Below are 24,334 nucleotides of genomic sequence, written 5' to 3'. Positions count from 1 at the left end.
GATACAGACTATACACATGGGTACAGCAGGTCTACTTACTATCACTGAAAACCTTTAATTTTCAAATCTATATGTTTAGCAGTCTGGAAAGTACCAAACATGTGACATGATCTGATCCACTCATAACATAGACTTTTTTAAACTTGGCATTTTTACTTGCTCAAAGACCCTATGCTCAACGGATGTTGAAACAAAGTGTTGAAATCCCAACATACACAACTTTTTGTGTTTAATTCCATTTTTGCCTATATCTCAATTTCATCATTGCCAACTTTGATCTGATTGGATCCGATCATGTCACATTATGGTATGTCACAAAATTTCAATAAGCATTTCGCCATCAGCCACTATCACAACAGAAGTTGAATATAAATTAAAATCATCTTTATCCATGGGGATGTAAAATTGGGTTCATTTATAGAAATATTTGAAATACAAAATCTGATCGGTCGGATAGGATTGGTACACAGAAGCATGTATTATACCAAACAATAATTCTTTAATTATAACATAGTAACAAAAAAATCTAAAAAATAAAGTATCGGAATTACATTTTTAAATAAAAACTCAATGAAACCATATAAACACTCTAGATTGAATATCACAACACAAAAATTATATATATCACACATTTAAAATCCACATATATGGTAAGATTATGGTTAATATTAAAGCAATGTAACCTATTGGTTTATGAAATGGATTGTCTTCAAACTTACGTACAATGTTAAATATCGTCCCCTTCATGCATTCATGTAAAAGAACAAGCATTTTCAGCATAAATGTTTAAGTACAATTAGCAATATACGTTGGTATGCTCAAATTGTATATTATTATAAACTGAAGCATATGAAGGTATACCATATTTCCAGGCCATATTAAACTTCATTTGAGAAGAAATGGTAAATAGTTTACTTGCAAAGTGTGCACATAGCAGGAATATCTCCACATTTTATCAGAAAGGTATATCAGTCCTGGTATTACAAGCTTACGGAATGTTTGTGCATGTCCAGATTGCATCAAAGTGAAATTTCTGGATCTAACCACAGCAATGCATGGGCGTGCAGTGAGTGCAGTGAACATCTCATCAACAATTACGTAAATGGGGTGGTGGGGGTGTTAATTGGTTCACCGGCCTTTAAGCATACAAAATTACAAAAAATTGCAGAGCAGTTTTGAAACAAAATAAGCAGTGAGCCACCGCTTACAGGAATGTTTGCTTTTAGAGATTAATAATTGAAAATGGTTTCTTGATTTTAAAGATATTAAAAAGCATTTGCTCCATACATAATATAGGAATGTTTTTAAACATTAATAAATTAATCATTGTCTATAACAGGATAGATTAAGAAGCCAACACATCCGAAGCTACATACAGTAGGCCAGACAATAATTTACTCAAATCTGCTTCAGTGACACAGTTCTGTTTGCTATTAACCAAAATGGTAATCTGAGCTGTATTCCTTTTATTTGAATCCTCTTGCATCCATTGCAGTACCATTTTACACCTAGTAAATAAATAATATTATGAAATGCAAGGCATATCTATTGCAGTGGGGGACCCTCACTGCAATTATAGATATGCCTTGCATTTTGTAATATTCTTTGTTTACTATGCTAATTGCTAATGTTACAATTGTTGAAGAAAATTTTATCCAAATGGTTATTTTTCAAGTCAAAGCTCCCAATGGGTGCCCCATTCTTTTTTAAGGAATTTTTATTAATCACTTGACCCACAAGATGCTATACAGTATTTTTCAACTCAAATATGCCTTGAAAGTGACCTTTCTTTGGAAAATGAAAGACTAAATTGAAAGATAGCTTCAAAACATAGACGCTTCATGAAACTATACCTGTTGACCATTGGCACCCTGGCATAGCCTGCCATTGTTATAGGACACAGTTAAACTGTTGGTTCTGTCAGGGTGCCGGCAGCCAGTTTTAAAGCCATCCATAACATTATACATATTTTAAATAATTTCTATGCCAACTACAATTTGTATTAATGATTAATCTTATTAGCTACACACAAATTAAGATTGATAGTGGCTAAATGTTAGTAGTGACCATGGTGAAATGTAAAACCCAGCATTTGGGTTATTCCAGAATCTTGTACAACATGTACAAAGTAGAGACTAACTTACTGTCTTGGCGTTGCTTTGAATAATACACTGTAGGTGGTATATATTGTACATTTCATGATAACTGTGGATGGTACAACAGCCCTGTGTGTAATAATTATTATGGGTTTGAGCAGTACAATGTATAACTGTGCTACTATGCAGAGATTTTGAATGCATATCATGTGCAATTGATTAATTTCGTTCACTAGTAGATGTAATTTGCTATAGCAATGGCAACATTTGCGAAATTCATTGATGTATAATACTATGAATTAAAAATTAATGCATCAACATCTCAGCTCAGGGTGCGTGCACTGGTTTGTAATAATATTCCTCTTTCAACAAGTGATATATACAGAATATATATGCTACTTTTTACTTTTTTTTCTCCAAGTGAAATTCACTTGCACATAGTGCATGCATGCATAATTGAAAATTTGCAAGAGCCCAAGTTGGGACTTCATAAGCACATGCATCAACATAAACCAATATTCTCTGCCAAGAACTGCCTGCAAACAAGATACACCATACCACGTCAAACTTCAAAGAAATGCTTTGTATACATCATAATACATGGCATATTTCTTTGAAGTTTAAAAGAACAGACCTGAAACTTTTCCTCTTTTCAGCTTTTTATGTTGATCAAATTTCCATGTTTACTTTTATTTTCAGCCCAATTTGAGCCATTATATCCAATTTTACACTGTTTTTCAGCTTTTTTTGAGCATTTTTCACTGAAGGTCAGTTTCAGGTGTGAAAGAAAAGGTGCCACATATACAAATTGCATTCCAGTTAGCTGACAAATTTGTCTAATTTACGCCCATATGTTTAGGTTGATGCGAAAAGGTGAGTTGACATACTGTAAAAGTATTCATTTTCACATGTGCATTTTTTCACACCTTTGCTGATTTTGAACTTTTTCCTTTGTTTTTGAGGTTTCATACATAGACCTAGGCATAAAATAAACAAATCCCCACATTTTTACTTTTACAGCAGATGTGTTGAGCGCTAACATATTACGCGAAGATGTCCAATTTACAGTAGATGGGAGCACCACTCATATCCGTTACTTCCGATCCCTGCCATAGTAGCAAATTATCTCTGCATCCTACTACTAAATGATACTATAATTTTACATAAAAATACATATCATGCCACAATATCAGATTACTGCCACTTTACACAATATCAAATTGTTTAAAAACTTTTAAATACATTCTCTACATCATTGTTAAATTTGCTACCAAGTTTCCATGTTATGTATATACAATAACTTTAATTTTAGCCAATTAATAATCGATGAACTTGGAAAGAGTTGCCAATATTGATGAAACTTGCAATAAAAAATATCCTGGCAAGCTTACCCTATGTCAAGCAGTGGACATACATGTAGTCTCCCTCATTTTTGTCCTTCCAACACTGGATTACCATAGAAGTTCCAGTATTAATCCATTTTCAAGATTACATAATGTTTTGAGTCAACTTTTTTTTCCTCTTCAAATTTTTAAAGTACTTACTACTGGTCCAATAAAAACAAAATCTCAAATTATAAATTACTAGATTTTTAGTAATTTACTAGCAATTTCATCGTAATCCAACTTCGCTCTGATCGTTGATCTGGAGTTCTTTGTAGCCCTCCGTCAACTTCTTCTTTAATGCATCTTTACTGCTTGCGAAGATCATTTTCTTTTTGATGCTGAGTGCATCTGAACACCTGTGGGAAGATGGGAACAAAATGATTACAAAATATGTGTTAGTTAAGTGAGTTTATTATATACCAATTCCCCCTGGCAACATGTCCCTAACTCTGTGGCAAGAATCTCCATTATATTTTATTTTAAAGCAATAAAATGTTAAAGGTGGGTAACCAGATTGACAGCCTCATCCGGGGAGTCATCCCCACCTTTAACCTTTCAAAATGCAGATTTTGGCATCAGGTGAAAGGTCATATTTTTCTCATTAACATATTGAAAATAGACGTTTCAAATTTGCATATTTCAAAGGAAATCATCACAAAAGTTTTGAATTAGTCTCGACTGTCAGTGTGGTATACCATGTTTAAGACTAATTTGACCGACTTTTGATGATATCTTCGGAAATACACTGATTTGGAACTCCTAATTTCATTATGTTAATGAAAAAAAGGGTCTTTTATTTGATCAATATATTACATGATTGATCATGATGATTATCACTAATAAAAACACTGCATACTAAGTGCATACTACCAGTAATACAGTATCACGCTGTATAGCTGTCAGTAATTCCATCAGGAATTAGTACATTTGATTTTTCAAATATATCGGGCCACCTTCCTTCAAGACCCATGAAATTGAACTCGCATAATTTTCTTCCTACATGTAGAAATAGTAGTGTATGAGCTGAGGCAGGGCTCAAATAGTAGACCTATTTTTAGACCTAAACGAGAACAATGTGGGGCTTTTTGTATAACATTGTGGGCGTATATACATGCTGACAAAAAAATTCTGGTAATAAATTGTGTAGATGTGGTCATTGTGGGAGTAAATCTTCTCCCACATTGTTATAGGCTTAGAATTCAACAACCATTGCAACTAAAAAAGCTTAAGTTTGACCTGATTTTCCAGCCTGAATTTACAAAAACGGTCCATTTTCTGGCACATCCAAGCAACAACACAAGTAATTCTTTATTTACTACTCAAATCTTTCAGTATATTGACCTTTTAAGGGGGTACTACACCCCTGGCCAATTTTGTGCCTATTTTGGCATTTTTCTCAAAAATTATAGCACATTGGTGACAAGTAAAATATGCATATTATAGGGGCAAGGACTACAACTACTGTACTGAAAATTCAGCAACTCAAAGCAAGAAGTTATTGATTTATTGATCAAATAGTGGGTTTCCCTCATTTTTGACTGTAACTCCACAACTGTTGTCTGTGCTGAAATAAAATGTCCAGTGCAGTAGTTGTAGTCCTTGCCCCTATAATATACATATCTTACTTGTCCCCAATGCGCTATAATTTTTGAGAAAAATGCAAAAATAGGCAAAAAATTGGGCAGGGGTGTAGTACCCCCTTAAGCTGATCTATGAGGACAATATTTGTGTATTTTTGATGACTGTCCCGTCGGCTATTTGTTTTGGTTATGAAGTAAAAAAGAAAAGAAATACTACCCTCAATTTTTTAAGTTTTTTTTTATAATTATTATTTTCGCCAATTTTTGGGCATAAATCTCGGGTTTTCTCACATTTTGAAGTTGCCATCTCGCATTTGTGGTCTAAAATTTTGTTTTTTTCTCTAAGCTTATGTACACTACACGTTCTGAGAGTACACATGTAGGTACTGCTCTGTATCCTCCTTTTTGCATCTTTATGCATCTATTTTACTTTTCCAAGGCAAAACAAAAACACAATGTAGCTCTGTACTTAAATTTAACCCCACAATGTACCTCATGTAAGAACACCCCCACACACATCTGTTATAGTCCCACTGGCAAAAGCATGTAGTGTAAATGAGGGGAGGTAGCCACTAGACAGTCAATATTATTTTCAGTCTTTGTCTTCACTTGTGTGATTTAACTCAGCGATCCGCATTGTTGTTCTGCTTATTGGTATTGTATGTGTTATATGAAATGGTAACTCCGGCAATCACAACATTATGCCTTATATGTTAGAAAAACAATTATCAAGCTGAATCACATGGTTTTATTTAAAACAAACTCATAATATTGACCATAAAAATGAATAAAAACAGCCAGCTCTCAACACGCGATATTCAAATTTCCCACGCTGATATTGTCCAGAGCAATGACGTCATGGTTATTTGTGCTCAATTGTTGTCAGCCTTCATTGTATTATATGACGTCATTGCACTGGACAATTACGGCGCCCGGGAATTTTTGAATATCGCGTGTTGAGAGACAGCTGTATTAATTTGTTTTTATCGTCAATATGAGTTTGTTTCAAATAAAACCATGTTATTTGTGCTTGATAATTAATTTTCTAACATATAAGGCATTATGTTGTGATTGCCGGAGTCATCCTTTAAAAGTAAAACAGGCCTCGAAATTCACTTTTTAAGGGCACTCATTGAATTTCAAGGCCAGTGAGCAAAGTACACAAAGGCCAAGTACCTAGGCAGACTGAAGCCATGAATTTCGAAGCCATGAATTTCGAAGCCATGAATTTCGAAGCCATGAATTTCGAAGCCATGAATTTCGAAGCCATGAATTTCAAAGCCATGAATTTGAAGCCATGAATTTCAAGCCATGAATTTCAAGCCTGAACTAAAAACAATACCTGTTTATTATCTAATTCTACCTTTATCCTAAATACAAAGCTCACCAATTCAGGAGGGCTATTTTTGTGACTGCTCGTTTGCCTCCATTGGGTTCATCTTTCCAGCAGTTGACATCCACAATGCAATACTTGGGCGTATCTGTTTCCAACACTCTATCCACAAACTCCTTAAACCTGGCTCTGGCCGTCTCTTCAGACATTGATTTCTTTTCATCTACGGTCAAGGTTTCAGGTTCATGGTTGTCGATGATGATTTCTTTCACATCGTCTGAGATCCTGTACATAACCCATTTGTATTTGTTTCTGATCTTGAATTCTTGGAACTCTGTAAAGCATTCATCTCCTACAAGAATACCCGATGCCTGTGGAGGACATTTACAAAAAAAAATACAAACATTATAATATAATAACTCCCTGATCAAGGATACACAATTGTTTTTACTTTTTAACTCACTAGAGTGGATTGGCAATGAACTCTCTCAGTGGTAGTAAGGATATGATTGTAGTATTAACCTGTATTTTGCTTCTCTACTTGGTGCTTTTACAATTATGTGGTTGCACAGTTGCACTGATATATTTTTTTCTGACTGGGAAGGAACCATTAGGATATGTTAGAATCATTTCCACTTCACCAAGTCCGCAACTGATGTCCAGGTACTCTCAGCCAACTTAAGTTTGTGATAGCTCCACATTTTACACCTGGGTGGAGTGGAGCATTTGGGAGTAAAGCCGTCTTGCCCAAGGACACAACCATTAGGCCACTGTGCTTTTCATATCAGTATTTTATTGAAAACATGTTGGGAGTATATTCTGTGGCAAAATATAAATGTGCAGATAATTGGATTCACATAAACTTACCAATTTTCAAATTGAAGGATTTCCTTTTCGAGTTACACTGTACACCTTACATATTTGCAAAATTATTACTATAATTTGTGCGCTTTCATAAAGAATAGGACAACAACAGCTTGGAGGGGTTAACCTTTTTGTGCTCCAAGTTGCCTTATCTGCTCAAGTAATGAGTAGAAAATTATTGCTAAAAATCGTGCTGCATCTCATACTTCGTAAGCAAACAGAACTTACAAAGTATTTGTCTACAATCTGATATGAGTAGTGGGCAGATCAAAGGTTGAACAGAACAAATTGTCCCATTTTTTATACATAATAGATCCTGTTCAATTAAAACATATCCCTGATTAAAAACATGTCTTTCATGCACAAAATGGAGCATTTACTTGTATATTATTTCCTGTTCAGGAAGTCTGAATCAAATACTGGCACAAATTATAATAACTATTATCAGAACATTTTTTAACTTGATCCAATGCCTCTCCATTCTAACACTACCTGGCTGCAGCTGACAATCCTCTTTTTCAGCAGGGTGGGGAGGAAGCATTTGGATAAAGTATAATCACAGGGTTAAGTTCTACACATTGTGAGGAAAGTGTACACATTGATTATTGACTGCAAAATTATACATCTAATGGAATTTTATTTTAAGTGGTAGTGTCTGTGAGTATGTTTTATTTCAATTTATTTCAACAAAAAAACAAAACATAACCTAAAGGTTACCTAAACTAAAAGTACATACAAAATATGTTAAATGAAATGAAGGCCTTGTATACACTTCTATCATGATTAGCATATAGCAAATAAATTAATGTTTTAATATTACAACATGTAAAAATTGTGCAACTTGCTGTACTCAAATTTGATTTCAGAAGTTAAAGCCATAATGTATGATTCCGGTCAAATTTTTATTTTTTTATTCTTTGCCAAAAAGTATAATATTAGTAACAACTGTCAAGGAGGTTTTCAAACCATTTTAAGTCAAAATAATGAGGTAAAGAAGAAAACCACTTGGCTGCTGAACTGTGGATCTCTTTGTGGCAATTGGCGAACAAAACTGAGCAACCCCAGTTTTAATATTTGACTGTAATTACCGGCTCCCCAACTCAACACAAAAGTTGACAACCATTACCAAATTGTGCGGAAAATGGGTTATTATTTTACCAGTAGCTAGGACCGCGAAATTGGCAAAATAGGGGTATTTAATTTGCACTGTCCGCGAAATTTGAATAAAAGGGGTACTTGAGAAAATCCAGAAATTTTATTATTAGTGTCATTGATAAGGGGTGTTTGAAATTCTAGTCATTGAAAACCACAAAAAGGGGTTGTTTTTGACCAAAAATCATTGCCTTTGAAAGATTTGGTAACTCTCATGGTTGTCAACTTTTGTGTTGAGTTGGGGGGGCAGGCTGTAATTAAAGCACTCGTCTTTCACAGGGTACACCACTGACTATTACAAAATACTGAGGTTGTCTTTGTGAGCAAATCACACATTATTGCTTTAACAATGAACAGAATTAAATCTACACAGAGATCTAGATACATTGTACATCTTTTTAGAATATTTACCATAGATTGAGTTTTACTTAAATTGCCTTTTCAGTCTTACTGAATTTAAAACACAAATTTGCTCTCTGAAGGTTGATAAATATTGTTTACTGTGACATTTTACGTACATGTTCCTACAAATGGGGCAATTAATAACCCCTTTCACAACCATATAACCAATAGAGTTTAGACGATTACTAGAATTATGAATAAGATTAGGGTTAAAGTTAGTCTTGGTCCCAGGCGGGTTGTGCTCCTCCATCACTAAGCAAGCCGTATGGTGAAAAAAATAGCAATCACTGATTGGATAACCGTTTTGCACTGCGACAAAGCTTTCAATTGGCAAATAGAATGCACACATACTATCTGGGCCCAAGACTAGGCCAAGGTGATGGACATTTTATGGTTTTAATAGTACATTCAAAATGTAGTGATGTTTACTCTCCCCCAATCCGAGCCTTGCCTAGATGTAACCATACTGTACACGTTCTAAACACATCGGTTTGACTTCTATGCAAACTCAGTAGCAGATGAAAAGGCTAAGTATTCCAAAATCCCTGCACATACATCGTTTATTAAGTGTGGGCCATTAAAGCCATATTATAACATTTCTTTAAAAATAGATTAGTATTCATTTTCAATAAAAGGTAAGCATTTACTGTCAAATATATGTCCCCTTTTAATTTTGAGCCGAACAAGTGAGGTAAAGCAAAGAAAATGGGAATTTACTACTAGCGGCAATACATGTTACTCCGGCGGTTGTAATATGGTACGATCCTCTGGCTTGTGTGAGTGTGTCCCGCACGCCGTGTACGTGGTAGTACTGTATTGACATCGCATACGTGTTCGACTAATATTTCTAAAACTACAGCACCTAAAGTCTTGATTTTTGCAGAGAATCTTTGTTTACTAAAGTACATTACAATTGTGTAAAAACCTGAATTAAAAATTTTTTTGAGGGCGTTCTCCTGAGCAAATGTTATAATATGGCTTTAATTGTATGTCCATAAACAGTGGACTGGAAAGACAACAAATATTGTCCTCAATTCCAGGCAGATCACATAAGAATTTAGTGGTCATGCTGCAAGATTATAATTTCTCCTACCCCATGTTTATAATCCGATTTATATTCTACTTCATGTACAAAATTCCATAACATTGGGTTCATGTACATAGTATAACAAGGCATTTGGACCTACTTTTACAAACTGTGTGCAATACATTTTCAAACAAGCTACTACTTGATGATGCTCTACATACATGTATCAGGTACCTGGTGTTAACCTAAATAAGCAACACCCTAATTTGAAGGAGCCTGTCTGTGCGGCTGTGCGCCATGTACAATACAGTGAGTGAAACCCGATCACCTCAGTGATGACTTGCCAAGTTGACAAATGTCATACCCATCATATGAGAAAATATAGCTCGGTAATATTCCCCCAGTTAACTTGTAATTTAACCTCCAATTGATTGAAATCGACATGGTTTGAAATTTGTAAATCAATATTTCTGACATCATACATTACTTTTCACAATATGGTTCTCTTTTATATCTTTCATACAGGCCTATTTGTATATAGAAAGAAATGAATAAATCTGTAGCACATAAATTACTTATCATGCTTTGAGATTTCACGTTGTACACGCCTGAACACATGTGCATTCTAGCATCTCTGAATTACAAAGTGGCTCTCTGATATATAACATGAGCAGCAGAAGGATAAATTATTAATTGTACCAGTTAAAGATTGAAGAAAGTGTTGTTGTTAATAACATATAGATGTTATCAGTTTTGAATCAGCTTCCATTGACATTAACATGACGAGTTGCATAGCAAAATAATATAACACAAGCACAATGCTGTCTGTAAAAAGTATAATGGCTTCATGAAGAGCCATTTTCATATCAATTGGTAAAATATGTAGTAAAAGACTAATTGCACTCCACGCGAGAGCAATAGTTCATTTTCCATTGCACTCACAGGCAGCTACCATGGCAACACTGACAAACACGAGCGTATATCTCTCGTTGGTGACCACATCGACTCGCCAATTATAGGTGTGGGCATTTCTTTAAAAATCATATCATTTCGATATTTTTAGATTTATTTTGTATTCCTGCTGATTTATAAAATGAAGTGAAAGAAATTATATACGAGTTATATAAACCAAATATTGAATGTTTTCATTCGATCAATCATGGAAAGAATGTATTCATTCGGGGAAATATGAACTGTTCCATTCCACTCAGCAAAGCCTTGTTGAATGGAACAGGCCATATTTCACCTCATGAAAATATTCTTACCATTGTACACACTGCACATAAACATTTAATATTTGTATACTTAACCTCATACCTGAAAACAAGATACATGGACATCAAAACAAGAGAAAAGTGAGACTAGCCCTACCCCTTTATATCACAACACTTTTACAAGTGTAATAGTAGGCCTACTACTACTACTCAACCTATGAAGTACCCCTCTCCAATAAATACCCACTACAGAATTTTGCACAATCTATAGCAATGTCCCCTTTTCAAACGACCTGTACAATAACAAATTGGTCAAATATCTTACTATTAAAGTTACCATCAACACCTCATTGGTATAGGAATATGATTATGAATTAACATATATTTTTCAATACATGTCTAAGTGTACAAATTCCCCAATTTCTTCCCATTTCATCAAACCCTTGTCACCCCATGACCTAACATAAGAACCTGGAGCACACAAATTAGGTATAATGGTTCACTGAATATACTCTCTGTGATCCACATAATGATGATATGCACGTTTATATTTTTGTAATTTTTCTCTAATTTTTTATTTGATAAAATCCTTTCCCCACCCAATCTCACACCTGTGTGCCTCCCCTGGGATAACACACAGGACATCCCACCCAAAGCAGCTATGTGTGGGGTAGGGTTAAGCTCACTATACTTGACAATACAATAAATGAGCACACAAACAAATCTTATTTTTCAACCTGAATCCATCCACCAATCTACACATACATCTACACCATATCACAACCTTTGTTTATGAGGAAGTACTTAAAAACAAGTCCCTGGAAAGGTAAAGTGTTTATACCAGAAATCACCTCAGGATGTTCACTACACTGTCCTTGGAAGGGCCTAACAGGAGTGTGGGTGGGCATGTGAATTTGTATTAAATCAACTTCGAACCAGGATGTCATCATATGATATGTTACATGTAGGCCTATAAATTAAAATGCATTTGAGAGCGCATCCATCACCTGATTGATAGGTTAAATTTATGTCATAAAAATTGTGTATAAGTGTGTGCTGGTTAACTGGTAAAAGTCAAGAAGTAATGTCCCCGTTTGCACAGTCTGAAACAGTGTTCCTAATGGGAGATGGTTTCATGTAGGGGATGTGTGTATGATACTAAGACATGCGTGTAAGAATACCCCTACCCTATGTTACACTATATCTGAGGACACATACATGATTGTAAAAGATCTTTGGAACCTCAGAAAATAAATAAATAAATAAACTTATTGTCTTTTTTAACACATATCACTTATGAGTGATTCTTTTCCGTTTGCTCAATTTGCTTTATCTCTAAATCCCAACTTTTGAAGGCTCATAGTCATAATGCATACATTGTATTTATGGTGCCAACTTACAGTACTTACACTACATTGGCCAGCCCTCAAAGTAATCAAAGGCATCAAAGGCACCATAGTGTTGCCTTGGTGCCCTACATTTCTGTCTGTTTTCAAGCCATTGAAAAACATGTAACTGCCATGGTGTCCTTTTCAAATTGCCTTGGATTGGCTGCCCTTTCAAATTCTATAATTTGAGGGCTGACAGTGGTCATTCATAACTGTGTGTAATTTTCAGTAATTTCCTGAATCCAGAAACATTCACATTTCACATAAAAACAGGTTACATACATTGTACTATACAGTAAAACCTCATTATAACGAAATTGGATACAAGAATAACCCCAGGTGTTATAAAGAAGTATTTTTCCAGAACCAAGATACAAAATTCTTTTGTTACTTATTATTTTTACAACCGTGATATAACAAAATTTGGATATAAAGAACTAATTTCTCTGTCCCTGACAACTTCGTTATAATGAGTTTCCACCGTACAACATATTGCAAACTGTTACCAAACAATTGCATTTACAAATAGCCAATGAAGACTGTCAGTTCCATGAATGTAAAACTTAATTTTTAAAAATGATGAAAACTAAAAGCAAAGTTCTTGAAAATGTCTCATAATGTACTAATGATGAGTTGGTATAGTATATCAACAAACTTTCATGGCAACAGTTGAGACGCACAAAACTAGTAACAATAATCATCTGTTGGTTTGTGTGTAACAAGTGTAGAGTCAAAGTCTGCTGGTAAAATCTGCTGGTTTGATGATTTTATATCTATAACTCCTTATCTCAATTTATCAACTACATCACCAAAGTCTAATTCATCTGGATCACATGCTTGGATCTCTTTGAAGCCTTTTCCCAGACCCAATTTTAATTCTTCTTTACTGCTGGCAAATAACATCTTCTCCTTGATTTTACATGTCTCTGGACACCTGTTGAAAATGAAAAACAAAGAAATAAAAAATCAAACAAACTTAACACCTTAAGTCAAAATATGAAACAATAAAAATGAAAACTCACAAGGTTTATAACTCATTTACAAGTTCTAAACACCTTATTAATTATTACCATACCTAGGTGCAGGTAGTCCCTGGTCTGAGCCACAGACTATGTAAACTACTACACTTTGCGGCTCAACTCTATGTCACAGCTTCGCCACTCTGGAACGCTGATAGTCCCCCCCCTTATTCCTATTTCATAATATCACTGAAATGTTAAATGTTTTCATTTATTTACTACATATCTACAATGTATAGACAATCACTCTTGACAGAAATTAGAATTAAGTGGTAGAACTTTAAAAAAATTTGGCATTCAACAACTTAACTGCATACATGAACTATTATGCATGTATTCATACAGTAACCTTTACAAAATATATAGATTTTATGATTACAACTTCTCCAACCATTTTTCACCAGTTCATCAATTTTCACCTTCCATCATTGCAATCTAGGTCAAATGAGCATTCACCCAGGAAATGGCAAATAGCTTATCACTGGTTTCCACATGAGCCTTACTATGTATCAACATTGTAAAATGTAATTAACTTGTTTGTGGAGAGGTTCAATAGAAATTATTTTATTTCAATTTTCATATTTAAAGGAAATTCCTAATTACTGAATTGTGATTTTTAAGTTTCTCAGATCAAAAATAAGCCAAGCATTCTCAACAACTTTGCTGCCAAATTTTGAAAATGTTCACTTCCTAACCTATTCAAAGTTATAACACTGTGCTGTGTTTACTGTATACCTTTCAAGTTATCACAATGTCAGCTATGTCTTTTATTTAAATGGTTTCTTTTAATTCAGTAATGTTGGTATACGTGTAAATAAATATCAAAGCTTTTAGACAGAAATAATTTTTTTCAATTTTTTCAAGATATTTAGATTTTTGGAGACCACACCAATTCAAAACATGTTTTCTTGGTCATACTTAAGCTGGTGCTGCACAGCATAACATTTATATTTTAAGGAGGATGTCATGATCCTTAGCATCCCCTTTTTATGACATTTTTCAGAAGATATGGATCCATAAAAAAAAGCTTACTCCCAAAATTTCAGTTTGGGACTTACGGTGTTGAGTATCTCGACTTCCCCAACCACTTACCATGAAACTAGAGCCAATTTGCTCTTCTGCAGGCCGCCATGTTGATAGTCCACATCAATTACAGCATAACGTGCAGGTTGGTTTATTAGAACTTCAAGGAAATCTTGGTAAGTCTTACTTAAATCACGTTCTACTTGGTCGATTACTATAAACTTCTCATCATCAGATATTTTGTATAGGACCCACTTGTATTTGTGCCCAAGTTTCATGTCTTGGAAAGCTTGCTTCACTTCATCACGAACTTTGACCCCAGATGCCTGATGAAGAAAGAAGACAAAACTGATTTAACAATTAATTACAATAGAAATTTCCACAATAAATGCTTATTCAAACCACTTGAAATGTGTAAAGATTACCTAGATTATTAGATTAATATGCAAGACAATGATGCAAGATTATATGTAGTTATAATATAGGCCTATAATTCGTGCATAATTTTATAAGTTTTTACCCATGCAGGCACATTAATTCTTTAATAAGCATGACACTTAGTAATGTGAATAAAACAATTGAAGTAATGGATGTCTTTTGTCTGAATAATTTGGATAAAAGGAGTATGGATTGATGGATGATAATGAAACAGTATAGGCCTACATGTATTACAAAGAACAAAAGAGGAGGTGGAAAAATATGTGAACCATAAAATTAGGAAATAATATATAACACCCCATGTGTCAAGCAGCATTGGGCATGACAGAGAACCTCCTCTCTTCATCATTCTCCCAGCCATATCATTTGGCATCCTACTACATTAAAACATTTTCAAACTCATTGAAGTCATTGACCTTGACTATAACACCACAGACTGGATGAGTCATGTATCATTCATCTAGCAATCAGCAAAGGTACAGCATCCAGCTGACGTTTCCCTATTTAAAAGCTCTTATCAAATCAAAATCAAATCATGGTTAACTTACAGTTAATAAACTTGTAAATCAATCGAAAGGAAGTATTATGTTTTTGTTTTGTTTTTACATAAATTTAATAATTTGGTTACAAAATTTATATGGGGAAATATGAAAAATACTTTTATTTCAGCAGCTCTCATACTATTGTACCTTAGGCACAAGTTGACACCCAGTCACCCACAAACATACGTACACACACAAACAACACACTCCACATTGTTCTGCCTAGTAACAGTCTGTTTTAGTAGTAGATCACATGCAATGAATCATTGTAGCTTCTTTGTAAACATAAAATGTTACGCACACACATTAGTCATCACTAGCTAGCATACAAACAAACACATGTGTAAAACACACACAAGGATTATACAGTACATGCACAACTTCCCCCCTGAATATATATTTTTTAATTATGATTATTAAAATATGAGTACTCACCAATCAAAGTTGAAATTATTGGTCCAACCAACCATTATACATGCTGGTTATATCACTCGAGTTAGTTTTGGTTCACATCAATCCATCATTACTGGCAGTCACTGGCTGACAGATGAGTCCGCTTCTAACAAATATACTACAGCTATATAATTACACACTAAATGCTCTTTGACTACTTGTCACTACTATTAGTGTGTGTCAATTACTCTGGGCACTCCATGCATCCTGGTTAATTCATGCAGGTGTGAATCAATCTCATTTGTTCAATTATTCAAGAGACTTGTCTTTATAAGTATACTATACCATAGATTTTGACTATACACTGCCCCAATTTTTGAACTAATACCGCTCATAAAATAAAACTGCAATGTAGGTAAACACACAACACAGGAGAGGTGAAAAAGTGGCACACTGGTGCTTGGATATATGACAATTTATTGTCACTGACAAATCCGTATGAGCACAAACAAACAATTAATTTTGAGAATCCATGGATTATCGTAGAATTCTTTGGTTTCAACCAGGTGCATAATAAATTAGGTGTTTCTCAAAACTTTTCTGTTAAATGTACATATTTTTGATAATAAAATGATCGAATGTACAGATTCACATCACAATAAGGGTGGGGGGGAGGAGTGATTGCCGAATAGGGTGCAACTGCCCTACCCCAACCCTTAACCCCAACCCTAAACTCCGTAAACGAGGACTGGACTCAAGTCTAGCAAGTTAATAATAATAATAATAATAATAATAATAAAATGGCATTTATCCACACTTTCTGAATACTCAGATTCCTCAAAGCGGGCCACGGGTCGATATGCTGCCAAGCCCCAAAGGGCAGCGCAAGTTCAGTTGACTTCAATGCTATGTGTGACAGACAACAGGCCCGGGCTGATCCCCTGCTCTTTACGAAAAGGCCTGCAACAGATAATTAATACTCTTCTGGTACCGTACAAGGCGTACATGGGACCACCATTTTATGTGACTCTCCAAACCACGGCACACTATGCAGTAATAATGCACCCACTGTGGTGGTGTCTGCACGTTTGGGCCACAATGAGTGGGATAGAGGATTTATTAGAGAGACTGTACATCATCAAGCTTTGGACTGGTATCTTAGTTTTCACACTATTTTAGAATGAACGCAGCTTTCAATAGCATGAGTCGACGTACACTGCGCGATGTACGCCAGCGAGTGTGAATAGTTTGCCTAGGTTATTGAAGTAGATAGCTTAAATACGAGCATTAAATTGACTTCAGCAGTGTCCGTCTGCTCTGATTATCAAATAAAAGAACTAGGTCACATGATGCTACACAGCTTGACCAGTAAGGGGCTGTGCAATAATTATGAGCCCAGCCGGGGGAATGGCTCGCCAAAATCGATTGCCCCCCCCTCTCGGCCTGCCAAAATCACTTGTCCCCCCCCTCTCGGCCCGCCAAAAAATCTTTGCCCCCCCCCTTGCACATGCCAAATTTTTGGGATCCCAATTAATTGAATTTGCAAACCTTTAAAATGGTCTATACATGTTGCGAAAGCAGCAAGCAGGAAAATGTGCATATTTAAGCGTTTCCGTGACGGTATTCCTAAGCCTTTTAGAGTGTTTTATTTAAAAGGCGCCCAAGAATGTGCCAAAATCACTTGGCCCCCCCCTCTCGCTTGCCAAAAATTGCTCCCCCCTTCGGCTCGCCAAAATTTCTTGCCCCCCCAATTTTACCCTCCCCAGGGATCATAATTATTGCACAGCCCCTAAATGAGGTGACGATGTGATGATGATGTGATTCAATTAGCCAATCAGGACCTAGACTGTCCCACAGTCTCGGTTCGGTCTGGCCTGGATAATGGAACGATACATAATTACATAATAGCCTACCAAAATATGCCATAGTCCTTCAACCCCCCCCCCCGATTCTAAATACACAGCCCAAAACCAATTCCTCTCTCTACACAAATTAGCTCAAATTGATGCCACTACATTGATCACACCTCCTATATTGAGCGCTAAAATCCAGTGACCGCTCCCCACGCCGAGACTGTTCCGAAGTGTTAGAGATTTCACTTCCAAATATTCGTTCAACGAAGCCCGGTGATTCTGATGTCAATTACGAAAGCCCCGCCCCAGTTTCAATTCAAATATGGTAGCACAAAGCTATACCGCGAGATGTGACGCAAGATCGGATGGGACACTTGTCATTGCTTGTCAACAACTGAGAGGTATTGAGCTCAAGTGGCACGCGTCTGATAGACCCATGGTACGCAGCGCAATAATAAAAAAGGCAACCACTCGACTTGGACTTAGGCCTATTGTCCATATTATATATTATCGCGTGCGGTTTGCAAATGTTTGCACATTATTTAGCTAGGAAGCCTTTTCAAATATCCCCGCTGCCAAGCTGCGTTGATTGGTCGGATACAATATTGTTGTTTTAGTCGCTTACACAAACGTTAATGTAGTGAAAACGTGGACGTGGTATATAGAAAGATTGTGTGACTCCAAATCCGTAAAAGTGAACTCCCAGCATTTTGCTTACAGACTGGGAGGGTCCATGTATTGGGTTGATTTTTAATGCTATGTAATCTACATTACCAGTCGTTCTCCATGGACCCGAGGGAGGGTCTAATCAGGACCCCACTTCCGTATACGGTTACGGCTTTACACTATAAACTGCGCCAAATTGGCAGACCACTGAGGTACTGTGCGAAAACTATACATTCTAATATAATTTTGCAGTAAACCTTTGATGAGCATGACTACCGTGATGTCATGATGTTGCAAATTTGGAGCTAACAATGCATCAACGCATCAACAACGCATACTGCACAGTTCATTCATAAATTTCCACTTGGCAGTTGGCAACAGCAATCGCCTCAGCAGCCAATCAGAGACAAATGCATCCAACGTGATGCATGGGATTGCATGCTTAAAATACATGTACTCGTCAAAGGTTTTAATACTTCAAATGATTATTCATGATTATAATTATATCATGATAATATCATATTATTACAGTAAAATTAAGTATTTCTTGGCCAAACTGGAACACTATTATGACTATAAACGCCTACTGGCTCCGCGATAAACACACACGAATATAGCGTGGTACAGTAGTATACAAATACAACATGTTTTTGAGGGGAAGTAGTCAAAACTACTGGTCAGGGTTTACTTTAACGCACAAAACACACATATTTACGCGTTCAGGCACTTTTCTGACTCCTTCAAATCCATAGTCCCAAAGTCCAATGCGTACAAAATCTTGAAAACGTACGCGTTCAGATATTGCAAGATTTGAATAGAGAAACACCCGATATTGTGCATTTATTCTCGGCTTTTGGCATTTAGGACCTACTCCGGATCCCGATATGTAGGGCCCATCAGATTTTGTCAGCATCAATCCATGTATGTTTTAGGGATTGCGAGTCTCTAAAATTGTATGGTGTCAGTTTGAAATCTTGCAAATTGGGTTCGGGTCCTTTTTTCTGTTTAAATGATGCACCAACTATGTCTTTGGACTTTAATTTTGCAAAATTTTTCCCTCTCAGGGGGAACATCCCCTCAGACACCCCCATGCGTAGTGGATAAACAAGTGACCATTTTCGCTTCTGCTTTCGCCATTTGCCAAATTAGGCCCTGTCAGGGTTCACAGTTTATCGCGTTTTCGCGTCCAGGACGCTTTTTGAACATACTGGACCCGGAAAAAGTAAGGTTATGTAACCTGAATGGGTCCAGCAGGCTGTGCTTGGACCCGGAAAAAATCCCATCCAAGAAATAGAAAATGTCATCATAGATCGTCATTGTGCGATAACCCAGCTCTCAATCAGCTCACAGCACATTTTTAAACAACTTTTCATTCATAAATTACATATGTATGTACAATTACAAATATCGCTGCAACATGATACACACCTCATCGCTATTTCATGCACAGATATTTGATCAGTGATACGAGGGGAACTGTGGAAGAGGTTGACTTGCTTCAATTAGGTCTTCATTTTGCAAAATTTTCCAAGTTCTAAGGGGAACATCACCCTGCGTAGTTGATAAACAAATGGCCACTTTCACTTCTACTTTCGACATTTGCCCATTTATGTTTAACACAATTTATAGGCCTACCATAATAGGGAAAACTTGCCGTCTCCGAAAGGCTCCATGGACTGTTCATTTCACAAATGTTCGGCTTTTTGAAACTAAAATTTTACACATTAATAGTACCAAAATCATTTAATGATCCACCAAATTGCTTCAATTAGGTCTTCATTTTGAAAAAGTTTCTTACTTCTCAGGGGGCATTTTTAAATATTATTATTTTCTTCTAAAATTGCCCACCCCCTTCTGACTGCTCTAGATCCGCCACTGCTCTAAACAGTGGCGTGATTTCTTTTGACTTGGGGGGGTGGAAAAAAATGTCTTGAAGTATGTAAATCCAGCACCTTTTGGAGAAAGAATAAGTTTATGGTACAAAAAATGTTGCCATTTTGAAGCTAAACTATTGAAATATGGTGCAAAGGGGAATAAATTCGCGCAAAGCGCGCAAAAATTAGCACTTTTGGGGCTAAGATGGCCAAATATGAGGTTAATTTGGCCACATACAGGCGTCAACATTGGGGGATGATTGTATGGACCATCCTCCTGGCAAAATATTGGGGGAGATTCCCTCCGGATCTACGCATATGGCCCCCAAAACACACATTATTGTTAAAAATTGTCAAAAATAATATTATAAAAATACCCCTTGGGCAGCCCTCGAATTAAGGATCTGAAGGGGCACGGCAACTTTTTAAGGGCAAGTTGAAAATTGCCTTGGATTTTCACTGAAAAGGCAATACAGCACGGCAGTTTGAAATATTTCAAGAGGGCATCGTGACAACTGTTGAAAATTTGAGAAGGGCACCAAGGCAATTTCTCAAAAGTGAAGAAAACACACACAAACATAGATAGATGATTTTATAATGAAGGGGCCGGGCTGGGGCACCGACAGCAACTTCATTAGAGGGCACAGCAAGTGACTGCATTGGGTAAAGGACATATTTTGAGGGCATTACGGCAGTGGGGATGGGCACCCACGGCAAAATGCCATGGGTGCCGTGGGTTAATTCGAGGGCTGCCCTTGGGCAATGTTTTTGACTCCTTCAGAGGAAAAATTCACAATTTAAAGGGTCAAAAAAAAAATTTGAAAATACCCCTTCAGCAAAATGCTTAAAGAAAACCCTGCTACTGGTCCCGAGGTGTTGGATGATACAGCGGAGGGAAGTAGTCAAATCATCCAACACAGAGGAACCAGTAGTTTTGACTACTTCCCCGAAATGAAACATGTTGTATTTGTTTAAAAATACTATCCTGTAGCGTCAGCGGAGGGAAGTAGTCAAATCATCCAACACCAAGGAACCAGTAGTTTTGAATACTTCCCCGAAATGAAACATGTTGTATTTGTTTTACTATACCTCATAAATATTTTCACTATCACGGCAAAATCGTAAACAAAAGTCAAAACACACACCAGTTAGCGACTTGCGGAAAACCGCCCTGCTGACTAAACATTCAGAAGGTTCAGTCAACGTGCCGGCCAGCATGGTAAATACAAGCGGATTTCTGTTTAATCAATATTTACATTTTGACCCAGGTATATTATTCTATTTTTCTTTTTAACTTTCCATAAATAACATTTTGTTTCATAAAACGTCAAATTCGTGTGTTATTAAATCCGGCATTGGTAATCTTGGCAAAACTGCAGCAGATGCCATTTTCAGTTCACGATAAACGCATCTGCAGTATCGCCGTGTAGCATAATGCTACGTCTGAAGGAATGCTGACGCATGGGGTCGAGACACAGTGTGGTAGTACTAAAAGGGGTGTGGAAGTTTTTACTACTTCCCCATGTGCGTGTATTTTTTGCACAGGCGCGGGGTAGTACAGGGATCTATACGATGATTTTTATATTGGATGGTATAAAATTCAAATTGAGAAAATATTCTAGGTATGACTTGTTGTACTAGGCGCGGGAAGTAGTCAAAATACCATACTCTGGCGCTGGCGTTATTAATCAATAAGATGTCTGAATTACCTAATAAATATTTATGAGGTTTAGTAAAAAGCATACACGCACCTTACATTGCGTACACAGTGATGCCAACGCCGCGCCTTAGGCGCACAATTGGGCTACTTGGCGATCACTTGCCACTACTCAAAAAAGCATGCCGCTACTTGCCTAAAATTGGGCTACTTTTGCCAGTGTCAGGTCGCGGCAGTAATTTGATGTTTTTTCCTTTCAATCCCGCTTTCAATTTAGCCAATTTATCATAAGTTTTGAGTCTCTAAAGCTCTAAATTGCAATTACAATGGGTTTTGTGAACATTTATTGATCGGTCAGTAACTTCCAGTACCGGTAAGTACCGGAAGTTTTAAAGTCAAGTACTTTTTTGGAAGCTTAAAATTGGGCTACTTGAGAATCCTTTACCGCGGCCTGGCGAGTCAATCACTCAATGCGCCGCGCCGCGGCACTGAAAAGTTTTGGCAACACTGTGCGTACACGCTTAGCATGGAATGGATGCAAAAATGCGCAAACATGTTCCAGTTTGGCCAAGAAATACTTAATTTTACTGAACATTGTCATTGAGTTGTCGGATCTATACCAGTTGTACTACTACTAGTAACTACAAATTTCGAACGTTTGAGGACTTGTTCTGAAGTTGTAGAAGGTGCCATAGGGTGTCTTCAGTGTTAATTATTTTCATTTTAAATGTCGCAAAATATTAATATTGACAATAATTAACAACCTGTTTCACCTCTCCATATATTCATACATTGGTTGCTCACCTGTGTTTTCATATCATATTTTGTGGTGAAAAATGATTACAAATAATGTGTAATTTACAATCATTTTTGGAGCAACGATTTCTTCGTACCGACGGCTAAGTGTGTATGTGAAATTGTGAATGCACATTTACACGTATACAAACACATACACGGGGGTCACAGCACCTGTTGGAACTCCCCGTCGGAGCGGGGAGTTTCAATTATTGGAACTGGATCTATACTAAAAACATTGCTCGAAAAGCAGCGAGAATAGATCATACCAATATATTAAAATTAAAAATTAAAATGCCAGTCAATTACAATTTGTATCAAATGATGAAGAATGTTCGGGCATGTCGGGAGCAATGAATTTGCAATACATCATACATGATACATTATTTTATGTATTTATGTACACAAATCATGTCATGATGTACATGTCACAGTCAGTCATGCATCCCGTCATGCTCGTCGTGCCATTTCTGATTTCAGGGGTCCAATACTTCCATTTTTCCACCAAAATCAAGCGACTAAATTACAAAATACGTATGTATCTTGATCTACTGTACTTAAATCTTTGCTTACCATTTTGTTAGATATCAGAAAGAATCTGCTACAAGGGTATGGTGGTACGTTCGACTTTACGGTGGACGAGCTAAAATTTCACACACAGAAAGGACGGCGGTGCAGTGTTTTGTAAAGCATGGGGCTGTTAGAGGTCAACAATATTTACTTACGAAGCCCTTCATTGGTTGATCTCGTCTATACCTATGCTAATAAACTTACTTGATCCAATCAAAATAGTACGTTCATTTAGCTACCACTGAAGGCGTGTCCTTTTGTCCTTTGGGGTTATTGCAAAGAACGTTAATTTGTTAAATTACTCAGCAATTAGTGTCTTTTTACCAATAGGATGTGTTTATCTTTGCATCTTGTCAGATAAAGTTACCAAAGAATAGAATTTTGACTATATTTTTATTTTCAGTAGTTTTTCTTAGCCACTGCCCACTTACAATTTCATCCAATCAAAACTCATTATTCTGCTCATTTTATATTAGCAAATCCATATATGGCACAGGTGACAGGTTATGTGGCTGCCATACCAAATAAGGTTCTTACTATGGCATGCGTAAAACTTGGCTGTGGTGTTGATATTTTTAACGATGATAAAGCAAAGCTAGTCACTCAATTTGATTAAAACTCAGTATCAAAAAAGTATTTAACCATATATTTGTCGAGGCCCAGTTTGAATAAAATTATTTTTTTGAATCATGCATATTCACATGTCAAGACGTACGTGCATCATTTAACAACTCCATCATTTATCATTGCTATTGCTGATAGCTCTGATTGCTATCTTCAGATGATAGCTCTCCTCCAAATGACTCACTGAACATGAACATCACGGGCCGCGCGAGGCTCCTCTCTCTGTTCAGCTGATTTACCATGATGCAGATTTAGGAACTGGGATAATTATATGAGCCCTGGGGGAATTTTTTGGCCAGCCAAATAAGTGTTGGGGTGGCGCCCAGGGGCACGGGAGGGTTCTCCTGCATGGTTGACAGTACCTGGACGGTAGGGTAGCATGCGCGTATTTTTTTTTTTGTTTGGGGGGGCTTTGGGGTGGCACAAGGGGGTAAAAGCG

The 24,334-nt window shown here is 36.5% G+C and overlaps 1 protein-coding gene across 2 annotated transcripts; it reads right to left on the bottom strand.

Moving 5' to 3' along the window:
* Positions 1 to 1,421: 1,421 nt before the first annotated feature.
* On the bottom strand, positions 1,422 to 23,418 carry LOC140152823 (uncharacterized). Of its 2 annotated transcripts, none has more exons than XM_072175334.1 (3): positions 23,275 to 23,418; positions 6,449 to 6,765; positions 1,422 to 3,837 (listed from the first exon to the last, which is right to left on the bottom strand). In XM_072175334.1, exons 1-3 carry the CDS (start codon positions 23,275 to 23,277, stop codon positions 3,708 to 3,710), a joined length of 450 nt encoding a protein of 149 aa, XP_072031435.1. In that variant the 5' UTR covers positions 23,278 to 23,418; the 3' UTR covers positions 1,422 to 3,707. The 2 variants fall into 2 exon arrangements, with proteins under 2 accessions (XP_072031435.1, XP_072031436.1); XM_072175335.1 differs by lacking the exons at positions 1,422 to 3,837; positions 6,449 to 6,765 and adding exons at positions 11,481 to 13,375; positions 14,553 to 14,809 and having other exon boundaries at positions 23,275 to 23,403.
* Positions 23,419 to 24,334: the final 916 nt, after the last annotated feature.

Source organism: Amphiura filiformis, chromosome 5, assembly GCF_039555335.1.
Source record: "Amphiura filiformis chromosome 5, Afil_fr2py, whole genome shotgun sequence".
NCBI lineage: Eukaryota > Metazoa > Echinodermata > Ophiuroidea > Amphilepidida > Amphiuridae > Amphiura > Amphiura filiformis.
This window is presented reverse-complemented; position numbering and strand designations above follow the sequence as displayed.